This window comes from Dysidea avara, chromosome 4, assembly GCF_963678975.1.
Source record: "Dysidea avara chromosome 4, odDysAvar1.4, whole genome shotgun sequence".
NCBI lineage: Eukaryota > Metazoa > Porifera > Demospongiae > Dictyoceratida > Dysideidae > Dysidea > Dysidea avara.
This window is the reverse complement of record NC_089275.1, coordinates 38,468,573-38,480,330: the sequence shown is the minus strand read 5'-3', so window position 1 is coordinate 38,480,330 and position 11,758 is coordinate 38,468,573. Positions and strand designations below refer to the sequence as shown.

The 11,758-nt window shown below is 38.1% G+C and overlaps 1 protein-coding gene and 1 long non-coding RNA gene across 4 annotated transcripts; one reads left to right on the top strand and one right to left on the bottom strand.

The window, feature by feature from the left end:
• Nucleotides 1–626: 626 nt before the first annotated feature.
• LOC136254554 (uncharacterized) lies at nucleotides 627–10,471 on the bottom strand. The gene is made up of 2 exons (XM_066047292.1): nucleotides 10,351–10,471; nucleotides 627–1,201 (listed from the first exon to the last, which is right to left on the bottom strand). Exons 1-2 carry the CDS (start codon nucleotides 10,379–10,381, stop codon nucleotides 825–827), a joined length of 408 nt encoding a protein of 135 aa, XP_065903364.1. The 5' UTR covers nucleotides 10,382–10,471; the 3' UTR covers nucleotides 627–824.
• Nucleotides 5,593–7,781, top strand: LOC136253462 (uncharacterized). Of its 3 annotated transcripts, XR_010700145.1 has the most exons (5): nucleotides 5,593–5,853; nucleotides 6,187–6,265; nucleotides 6,408–6,547; nucleotides 7,071–7,204; nucleotides 7,371–7,781. It is a non-coding gene; the product is annotated as an uncharacterized lncRNA (long non-coding RNA). The 3 variants fall into 3 exon arrangements; XR_010700146.1 differs by lacking the exon at nucleotides 6,187–6,265 and having other exon boundaries at nucleotides 7,371–7,780; XR_010700144.1 differs by lacking the exon at nucleotides 5,593–5,853 and having other exon boundaries at nucleotides 5,946–6,265; nucleotides 7,371–7,777.
• Nucleotides 10,472–11,758: the final 1,287 nt, after the last annotated feature.

Genomic DNA, 11,758 nt, shown 5'->3' with positions numbered 1-11,758 from the left:
GATTATTTTCATGGAATTAAACTCCATAGTTTGAAATATCCACCTAATATGGTAGCATTGTACTAGCATAGCACTCTAGCCTATTATGCCTTTTATTATGCTGGCATATTTGACGGGTTGTAAAATGGCTATTTATTTGGCTGATTCAAAAGATGTTTGTTACACGTTTTGCATAACTACAATTTATATGGAATTTTTTGGATGTCACTGGTCACTCTGGTAGGAACTTGCACAAATTATAATATGTTTCCAGCGCAAGAACTAATGTTACAAGCTGCTGGACCTACAGTGGAAATGATAATATTGAGTGATAAAGCAAAGAGCTAATTACAATAATTATTGCAGTTTAATTAAAGAGGCAATATACATAAGAAAACATGTACATTTCCTATGTACAAGGCCTTCAACAAGAGAAAGTGATCAATATAACAGTAATGAAGTAAGCTTTGTAGCTAAGCAAAACACCATTTTAGTTACAACCCTGGGCTAAAAGCCTGTTACAGTATAGGTGAATAAGAATCCCAAGATCATGAATAACAAGTGTGATGTCAAGTATATATATATAACAAAAACAGATTCTGTTGATTAATTTATTTCAACACTGTACATCATAGTTTCAAAGACATGTATATATGAACAACATAAACCAGTATTCCTGGATTAGGGTTCCACTCTATGCTATTTATTGTAAGCTATTGATGTACAAATACACGTCCTGTATGTTTAGCAATTTCTAGCAGCAACTGAAAATATGTACGTGCAAACTTTTTACACATGTAAAACAACAACAATGTTACAATGTGATAACTTCTGTATACTACTGTTCATCCAGTTTGACAGGTAATGGCTGCAATGGAGTATTGCTGCTGGCTAAGATTAACAGCAACTTCATTTTTGGCAGGTATAACTAAGGTCAGACTAAAACATTTTAAGGCTGCACCCTTGTATGGATTAGATTCCAATAGAGTAACATTTCCTGATTGTTCTGTTTCTCCTGGATTAAATCTGATGACTACATGATCACATGAGAAATCAACATTAACTATGGCCCGATTACATTCATTGGATGGTAACTCCATTGGCCATACTATCGCACTGTATGGAAGGGATGCATTTCTTGATGCTTTCAGTGTCACTTCTATTGCATCACCTCTAGTACTGCAACCTTTGTACACTTCTGATTCAAACGATACAGCAACCTCTATTATAATAGTAAAAAACACACAAATGTTGTTTAATAGTTATACCATGGCCACAAAGCATTTGCTTGATATATATATGCCCACTCCCTCGGGCCTGCGGCCCTCGAGCTTGGACATAACTGCACATATTAATTAGTTACCAAGTGGCCATATATATATCACTCAGGTATGCTCACTTAATATAGAACAATCTAGAACTTTGATGCTTTGCTTCAATATTTGGTAATATTATTGTAATACTCTAACACATAAATTTTTTTGAGGATAGGATGTTCTAAAACAATCTAGAACTTCCATTGGTAGATCTATTGAATGGTCTACTTCAATATTTAGGTAATATTATGGTACTGCTCTAATACAGTGCACATTTTTTGAGAATTTCTATACATAGTAATAGAATGTTCTAGAACAATCTAGTACTTCTATTGGTAGACCTGTGAAATTAGTATAGGTAATACATGCAGTGCTAGGACTCTTCCAGTGATTCTTTCAGTGGATGCGAGGTAGAGCAGAGGTGATTCATTCCTGAGGAGTGTTTATCCACTGAAGAATCCTAGTAATGCATGTCTTAGTTATTTAGATAATGGCCCCTGTAACTGAAATTTCGTTAGTAACTCACAAAGTATGCAATCTTTGCTTGGGCTCCCTGGGCTAGTGGTAAGCACCTCATACAAGCTCTGCCTTCTGTGCAAACCCTCCAGTGCCCAACTGGTAGACTTGATGATAGCAATAATAATAATACAAAACCTGTAGCCGTGACAGAAGATTTAGCCATGACAGAAGTTTGATGTTTTTTTACATGAATAGACACTCATACTATAACTCCTTGGATATTTGTGACCGGATTTGCGAAAAGGGGTCTTCCACACACATCTAATTATATGAACTTGGAAGACCATAACTTAGTGTTCAAGCAACATATAAGCCGGACATTTTCTCCATCTATTAAGCTATGTTGGTACTCACTGCTGACCACATTTCAAGTCATTAGCTTTTTCCAATCTGACGTTATGGATTGTCAATGTTGGTAAAGTGGATGTGTGTGGATTCACAGCAACTTAGTACGTGAATTCACCTTCATAATTATGCTCTTCATTTGTCCAAAAGATCGAGGCAATTGAGTTACATGTTTGCATTTTAAATCAAATTTGCAATGAAAATATATTGAAGCCCTGTAGTCCCCCCCCACATACACACACACACAAGGCTTAAAAAGAAGAGAAAACGAAGAAATTAAATTGAAACTTTGAACTATATCTCCAAATGGCTGGTGCGAATTTAATTAAATTGGTTATGTGGCTTACCCTCTGGCAGACAGATATAATGTAAAAATGATGTGCTTTGGAGAAGGGATCATGAAGCTTTGCATGCATGAAAATGCGGTTTTCTGATCCAGCTTTGTTGGTGCATGACACACTACAATGTGTCCAGTGATTTGGTTCATATTGGCTTGGGTAATCGGTCACCCACTGTGGGCTAATGAAATGCTAAGGAATTGTTACACAAAAGTTGTAATGTGGACCACTAGCTGGCATACATATCTGAACAATCCCATGCCCATGTTATAACTAATACATAGTAGCATCTTTGAAAATAAACTGACCTTGGTTCTTCAATTTGTTGAATGCTTCAACCAAAAAGTAATCAAGGCCTTTTCTCAAAAGGAAAGGGGAAGGGTTCTATGAAACCCCTCCTCTACTGGATTTGTCGCTGATTTCTATACTATGTACATAGCAACTTGACTCTATGCCTGACTGTGGCTGATCCATTAATACACAGACAAGCATAAGTTAAGGTTACAGGCTTGAATATTTCATTGTTAGACATTGTAATTGCTTCAGTCAACAGGTGTTTTTGGCATACCACAGTACGTACCACGCATGCATTAGGAACTTATCTTGTGTCCCATTTCTTTGTGCTGGCAGTGTGATTCATGATAGTGAATTATGGATTCCCTCTGCTGACTACCACGTTTAAAACTGGAGTTGTCCGTATTTTTTGTCATGAATGGATTGATTACAGAGACCCTTCTTGTACTGTTCTTTGTTTGTAATGCTATGTAACAGGCTGAAAATGACTGAAAACAAAGCATAATAGCCACTTCACGTCTCAGTAAATAATGGTTGGCAGATACAATGAACACAGCAAAATTCTTTCTTTTGATGCTGTATGTACAAGTTAACCAGCCATATTATGTCACCAATAAGTAAACAAACAAGTACAAAAATTAGGAATTTTAAGTTCAATTAAGGATCATAAAAATAAGTAGTGAAACAAGGGAGGTCGCGTACACCTGAAGATATACTGGTGGACATATAAATCTACTTCAGTCTATATAACTAAATGTTCACTAGTACACTATATGTATCCCCCCCAAAACACCTTAGCTATAAAAAAAGGCGCGTCCAAGAAACTACAAGTAACTGAAAAAACAGCTCAGCTATAGAAAAAGACTAACTGGCAACTGAAAGAGCTGATACCTGGAGCGGCCAAGATTCAATGTTACTACAACTACCAAAGTACCAAATTCATGCAAGAATACCTTGGCTGAAAAACAGGTAAATGAAAGTAACCAGCAACCAAAACAGCTGATATCTGAAGAGGCCAAGAATAAAATTTATGTTGATACAGCTAACTACAGTTATCAATGAAGTTGTAGCATTGAATCTTAATCATTCAACTATGTTCTATACATTCATCCCTGCTACATCGTAAATTAATTCTTTGTAACTCTAATTGGCTGGTAATTTGGCCGCTTTTTTTCTTTATACTGACTATTGAAAAAGGCGGCCAAATTACCAGCCAATTAGAGTTACAAAGAATTAATTTACGATGTAGCAGGGATGAATGTATAGAACATAGTTGAATGATTAAGATTCAATGTTACAACTTCATTGATAACTGTAGTTAGTTGTATCAACATAAATTTTATTCTTGGCCGCTTCAGATATCAGCTGTTTTGGTTGCTGGTTACTTTCATTTACCTGTTTTTCAGCCAAGGTATTCTTGCATGAATTTGGTACTTTGGTAGTTGTAGTAACATTGAATCTTGGCCGCTCCAGGTATCAGCTCTTTCAGTTGCCAGTTAGTCTTTTTCTATAGCTGAGCTGTTTTTTCAGTTACTTGTAGTTTCTTGGACACGCCTTTTTTTACAGCAAAGGTGTTTTGGGGGAGATATCACAAATTTTTATCAGTCATATAATTTACAGACCCAACTTGATTGATCAAGCCATGGGGATGTATGATGAATTCTGCATTGTAGAGGTGTTGAGACCAAACACAAAGTGGTGAACATATATCATACATTCCTATAGTAGCTGTGAACATTGCCTGACTGTTCTATTAGAATAATTATATTGATACTTTTCCATGAATAAAACCTGCTATGGCCACTGCCATAGTGGCCATAGTGTCCTTAGGACAGTTCAGCAACTTGGTTTGCCACTCACAGCACAAGATGCTTTGCTGAGGGTCTATTACAGAGATCACAAATGTGGTACACCACATTATACTATTTTCGTTTCAGTACATAGACACACACATACATCATCATCATAATATTATACGAACACAAGGCACACACACACAAACGCACACAAAATGTGCAAACACTGTACATACTACACATGTCCACACATATATCCGACATATTGATGTAAACAAGTTAATATCACAATGCTCTCGTAGGTGAGCTGGTAGTTCCCTTACTAGATGTTAAAAAGTTCTTGCAGTGCTTGAAACAGAGGTACTGGAGAGTGAAGGATTATCACTGACATCATATTCAATCACAATAATTATTGCAATGTGAAATCAATATTAATTGCTTATGTACTGTATCAACATTGTTATGTTAATGTACATGATTTATCTCACAATATGATTACCTCTTTTGGTATGTTGGTAGACTGTACTGGTATGTTTGAGTACCATTACAGAGGCAGAGGAAACAACTTTTAGAAGGGAAGATGGGTGCATATCTGCTGGAGTATGCATATGCCTTGCAGAATAGCTTTTTACAAATTTTTTCCTTTGAAATTGAATAAGATTAATTGAATAAGCACCTTTAGAGCCAGGATTTGGTTAACTGCATGGACGATTTTTTTAGCTCAAATAATTTGGCATAGCTGCATGTTCTTCCATATAAAAGCTACTAAGAACAATTCATATTATTATTTATTAAATTATTTACCTAAGATGGAAAGCTGGAGGAGGAGACAACATCATCAGACAGACCACCACGGTACAGTGGATTCAAGGGTATTATTGTGTACTCAGTCTCACCGGCGTCTTCGGTCAAAGGACACACGGTCACGAAACTCATGATCCATAAGAGTCGAGAAGAGTATCAACATACTAGTGTTCACGTGTGCTACTTGAGGTGTGAAAGGGACTTTCCAAGGGACTTCCCCTGCTAGCACAAGTTGTAATCGATGATGGTCGGGCAAGGAATGGTAAATGCCCATATGCCCACCCTTGTATACGTCACTGATCATGAAATCTGAGTGCCATGCACCCTATGGCCTGCTGTACGGGTTGACGCACCTCTAAAATCTACTGCCTGGTATGACACGTGTATGAAGTGGTATGACCAAATCGAAATGGTGCATCACTTTGATCGTGACCTACTTTGCGAAAGGGTGTAGATCTAACTGTAAGTTAATATCGCTTATGAAATGTTTTTGTATGTGTGTAAATAAGGTGTTTCAGCCCTTCGCTTCAGTCTTGGCGCTTCAGTCTTGGCGCTTCAGTCTTGGCACTTCAGTCTTGACGCTTCAGTCTTGGCACTTCAGTCTTGACGCTTCAGTCTTGGCTGAACATGAGTGAATTAATTAGAGTTAGTGCATATTAGGCACCTCAGACGGTGGTTGCGAGGGTGGTTGCTAGTTGTTAAATGTGTTCCTGTTACATACTAAACTGTGCAAAGAGCAAAGCAAGTTATTTCTTTTGATATATTTATCAGATGTCCCGATGGTTGTTTCTGCAGGTCATTTGAAGGTCTACCTCACACTGTTGAATGTGTTAAAGTCAGGCAGCATGTGTCTCTTCATGTAAGAAGTACTGAAGTAAGTTTCCCTAGGTGATGGTTTTGCCAGATGTTGAAACTGACCTTGCCTGGTGAAAGAAATTGTGTTACATATTTTTAGTGCCAATTTGTTGTTTATACTATGAGGTCATAACTGCATGATATTATCCTGCATTTTCAAGGTCTCATTATTGTGGTCTACTGCATCATCAACAAATTATATCAAGAAAGAAGGAATGGAACCATATTACAGACATCTGTGTTATTGGCAGATTGGACCAATGATTACATGTATTGTGATTATAGCATCGTAATTCTCCAGGTCAGTTTCTTTCAAGGACTCATGTTTGAGTATCTTGAGTTTTAAGCGTCCATATTTTTACACATTAATCTCTTTGTACTTGTAGTGCCCACTTTGCCAACTTGCTGTTTACAGATGTGTTCTCAGTAGTGTGGTAATCTAAATTCAACTGAATTTATTTCCTAAAAATGTTACTATGCTTATGTACCATAGTAACCATGCTAACAAATGTTTGTTGGTAAAATGCATTTGTCACATATCTCCTTATTGAACAAATGTTCGAATTTTCAGACATTTGTCCCACCACTAGTTATTTTACAGATCAATTACTAGTAATGGGCTAATGGCTCTAACCACCAGTATCTAGATCATGAGACTACCCTGATTATGAAAGTGTCCTGGTTTTCCAGGCACATTGATGTGCAATGAGATTTTGTAGAACCTTTGACTGTCTGTGCATGGTTAATGTGCTCTATAGTGCATGCCAAACTTGTTACCTAGGTTTAGATTGACCACAAAACTAACATGTTGTTTTTCTTGACAGGTCCAGTGAAATTCAGGCATTGGTTTATTGGGGAAGGCACCCCATTAGCTAGGATTACTGATGGTTTGCCACTTGCAGCACAGGTTGTTTGTGAACGGACCACACTTTTTGTAAAGGAGACCAATTACAAACTGGTACGCATGTGCACGTGTACTTTTTTGCACTCACACACATACTGTACATGAGCACGAGACGCACACACAATATACATGGACATTAAAATATACATGCGTACACAACATATTGGTTGTACTAGCTTTGTATTTGGTCGTAACTTCATATCGTTATTCTTAAATCCAGGTATGTGACCCAGAGTGGAATAGGGGGCGACAGTGGTGGATTCCTCTGTTTGTCATCCGTTGTTATTCAACTGTCCAGCACTTGACAGCCAGTGGGGGTGGTGGCAAGGGTGTTCCATCTAGCCCAGGAAAAAATTTGCAGACTGCCCCAGTTGCACCTCCACCCCACCCCATCCCCTTCTTGGCAGTACTGAGGATTGGTGTCCCCTCAAGTACACAATAGCAGATGAAGCAAAGCCAATAATCATTTCTTATTTGTCTACCAACATGGGACAGTGGTTTATTTTTAAAAGTGCATTTTGTGAAATACCGTATTGTTGCATGTATCAATTAACTTGTGTGACATGATATGTTAATCACTAGCTGTCTAGTTTTACTGTGCATGAGCACCGTTTCGTCAGAAAGTTAGATCCGAATTGGGAGTGACAATGTCTACACGAACAAAGGCAATCACGTGATAGTACATGGGTGGCGCTAAATGAAATTATCCTGAAAACACTCTCCCTAGGGAAGTTACGTTCTTCACGCTTTCACAGTACGTTTATATGAGTGTTGGGTTTGTGTCCATGCCACGTCTTTAAAAGTTATCATTTGGATTAGGCGTTTGGTAAGCAAAATCTGCTGTACAGGGAGTCCAGTACTAGAAAACTCCTGTGCCAGTATTACTCCACAAAAGGTAGTTATATTCAATGATAATAATGGCGATAACGCTAACGCAAGCCGAGGTATCAGCATAATAAAGTGAACCTGGTCTTATTTTCGTGGTTGCGACAAGATAACCACTCATTTACAATTACGGCACCCGCTGTATAATACATTTCTAATGGGAATGATTGCATAATTCAGGGCTAAAATTGCAAAACCGTCCCTACACGTAAATAACTCACAGTAGTAGCCGCGCGTTTTTCAATTGTGGCGTGCACTTTGTAGTTTCTTGGCCGCGCGCCTCACTACCGTGAGTCTTGATCTGCAGGTGTATGTGACCTCCCTTCTTTTACTACAGTATTAGCTAGTGTGTTGTACTTCTTATTTTAATGATCCTTAATTGAACTTTAAAAATTTCTTGTACTTGTACTGTAAACTTTACTACAAGATGAATTTAACAAACAAAAAAAATGCATCAGGATAAGAAGTACTGAAACAGGGGGTCTAGAAGTGTGCTCTTAGGAGTTGTTAACAATTTTATAGAAAAAATGTGTAGAATAGTGTTAGCAAAAAAATACTTTTTGAGTGGTCTTCGTTAAACTTGAGTTTTATTGAGGTGGTGATTGAATGGTTTAAGAACAATATGTAAAATTTAATTGTGACATATACTATATATATGTGGTTTGCATTAGAGGGTTGCTACTCAGAAAGATTCTATTTGCAGCAACATAATATAGGCATACCGAGGGTGGCTCCAGAAATTTTGATGACAGGTTTTCTTCTGTTGCATGTACACTTAAATCTAGGGGGTATGAGGGCCTGCTCCTTCAGGAAATTAATGATGTACTCTGATATTGAATCTGGCAACAATTCCAATCTTTAAAACTAACAGTTCGAACATGTGTTAGGAATTGATTGATATAGACTTACTTGTTTCTGCTAGCACTGTATCAGAAGCGGCTAAAGAGTTAAGAGGTTTGAAGCATATGTACAATAAACATGGATGCAATCTGGGGGCATGTCCCTGGAAAAATTCAGGTCTTAAGTACTCTGAGGGTTGATTTTAGACTATTTCTACTGTGTTGGTAGAGGTAAACAAAAAGAAATACAAAATTATGACTGTTCTATTAGGGTATTTCACTCCTCCATTCAATCTGAGCCTTTGATACATTTGAAAATCAATTTTAATTGCCTGGATATACTTGACCAGTTTCTGGACACCTCAGAACACCCATAGATCCACTCTTGTACAATGAAATGTGCTTGGAAGATTTTGACATGCAGTGCTTGTTCTATTAGAGTGCTGGAAGGTTTTAAGGCTATCTCAATCTTAATGATCTTTGCATTTGTTTGGTTTGAGAGGAGAAATTATGTGCCCTACATATATGCCCTCCTCTGGACCCACCACTACACTGAAAGGCATCACTGGCATCATTTTAAATCAGTAAGAAAACTTATTACCGTAATTCGCTTTATTTTCGTGTAAAAAGTTTTACGTGAATGACTGTTGTATTAGAGTAGTTCAATCTTATGTAAAATTTTTCATGTAAGAAATTTTCGTAGAAGTTTTGCATCCAATATTATTCTACAATAAAAAAACAAATTACAGTACTTACGCTCACGTGTTGTAGACTGACAACTAAACATTACTAAAATACACTATACTGAACATTCAAGTCAGAGAAAACAGTGGGTCTATAGTAGTCTCGCGTGGCCAGACCGCTTTTTCTCCGTCACGGCGCTTATCGATTAGAGATTATAAGCGCCTACTCCGAAATAGGGTCTGGTCCAGAATCAATACGTAAACTCGTTTTCACACCCCAAGCAAGAGCTCGGGGTGTTTAATCAACTTTCGTCATAAAACGTATACTTCCTTTTAAATTTCAAGCCACGTACACACTGGAAATGCCATGAACGATAGCCGATGGAGTTGATGAGAGACACTGAGGCTGATTAAAAAGGTCACGGATCGATTCCTTGTGAAAACGAAAAGGCTAAAGGCGAACTGAGCAAGGAATCAACCCGTGTTCTTTTTAGCCTTAGAAAACCAGCCTCAGTGTTTCTCATCGACTCTACCGGCTATCGTTCATGACATTTCCAGTGCGTACGTGGCTTGAAAATTAAAAGGAAGTATACGTTTTATGACGTAGGTTGATTAAACACCCCGAGCTCTTGCTTGGGGTGTTAAAACGAGTTTACGTATTGATTCTGGACCAGACCCTATTTCGGAGTAGGCACTTATAATCTCTAATCGATAAGCGCCGTGACGAAGAAAAAGCGGTCTGGCCACGCGAGACTAGGTCTATAGCACTATATAAACATTACATGCATATTACCATCATCATCCAAAATGATCCCTCTTGCCATGGTGACATTTCCAGGAGTCACATTGAATGCTCCAGGCGTAATTTTTACTATTTCAATGACAAATTCTTCAGTAGGTTCAGCTATATCATCATTGATCAAGACACACGGTAGTGTGTCGTGCGGCCCAAGAAGCCGGCGCGCAACCCCGTGAGTATATTGACAGGAAGAAAGAAAACGCAATTTTCGCACCTCGTGCTGCCTTGATGAAACAAGACAAATTTTGCTGTGTAGCTTCCCTCCACCTTCAGCACTCCACATTCCAAATTTGAGCGAAATCGCTTCAGGCATTCCTGAGATATGCGACTTCAAAAATTGGCTTAGTTTCTTCGTTTTTTTTCTTCTTATTTTTCTTCCTCTTTTCGCAGACTTACAAAAACTGCTATAAAACGCGAACGCGTTATCTGATTGCCTTGCAATTTGGCACACAGAAGGGGGATATAAAGGCGCATCTCGGTACCAACTTTGGCTGGAATACCATAAACAGGCAAAGAGTTATGAGCGATTATGCACGAAAAATAACACCAATATGTTGTCACGCCTACAGGGTAAACCGCGTATGGGAAGAAGCTGAAAATCGGTGGGTGAATAGGTTAACTATTGAACCTCAAACCTTTTGTGGTTTGAAAGAAATCGAGCTAAAAACCAGGAAGATACAGCGAAAAAATCAACAGTGTGTAACAATTATGCAATCGAGATTAGCTAATTTTTAACTTTTTTATTTTATTATTATTATTATTATTATGCTTGCCACGCCTACCAGATAAACCACTTGGGGTAATGCTTTGAAAATCGCTGTACAGATGGAGTTATCATCTTAGAAAGGCTCTTCAATGGTGTAGAAGAATCAGACTTAAAGCCACGGAGTTATAACACGAAATCCAACTTGGTGTAGCAAGTGCGAGATCGAGATACTCTAATAGAGCAGTCATCCTAATAGAGCAGTCACCCTGAACAGAATTCAAGAGATCAGTTAGAAATAAGTAACCTGTATAGAGATCAGCTACAAACAAATCACCCTGTAGAGAGTTCAGCTACAAACAATTCACCCTGTTCAGACATCAGTTAGAAGAAGTTTTCTTGTAGAGAGTTCAGTTGCAAACAAATCACCCTGTTGAAAGATCAGCTAGAAGATGTCACCTTGTAGATAGTTCAGTTACAAAGAAACCACCATGTAGAGAATTCAGCTACAAACTAGTGACCCTGTAGATACATCAGCTAGAAGAAGTTACCTTGTAGAGAGTTCAGCTACAAAGAAACCATTCTGTAAAGAGCTCAGCTGCAAACAAATCACCTATACAGAATTCAGCTACAAACAAATCACCCTGTAGAGAGATCAGCTAGAAGAAGTTACCTTGTAGATAGTTCAGCTACAAACAA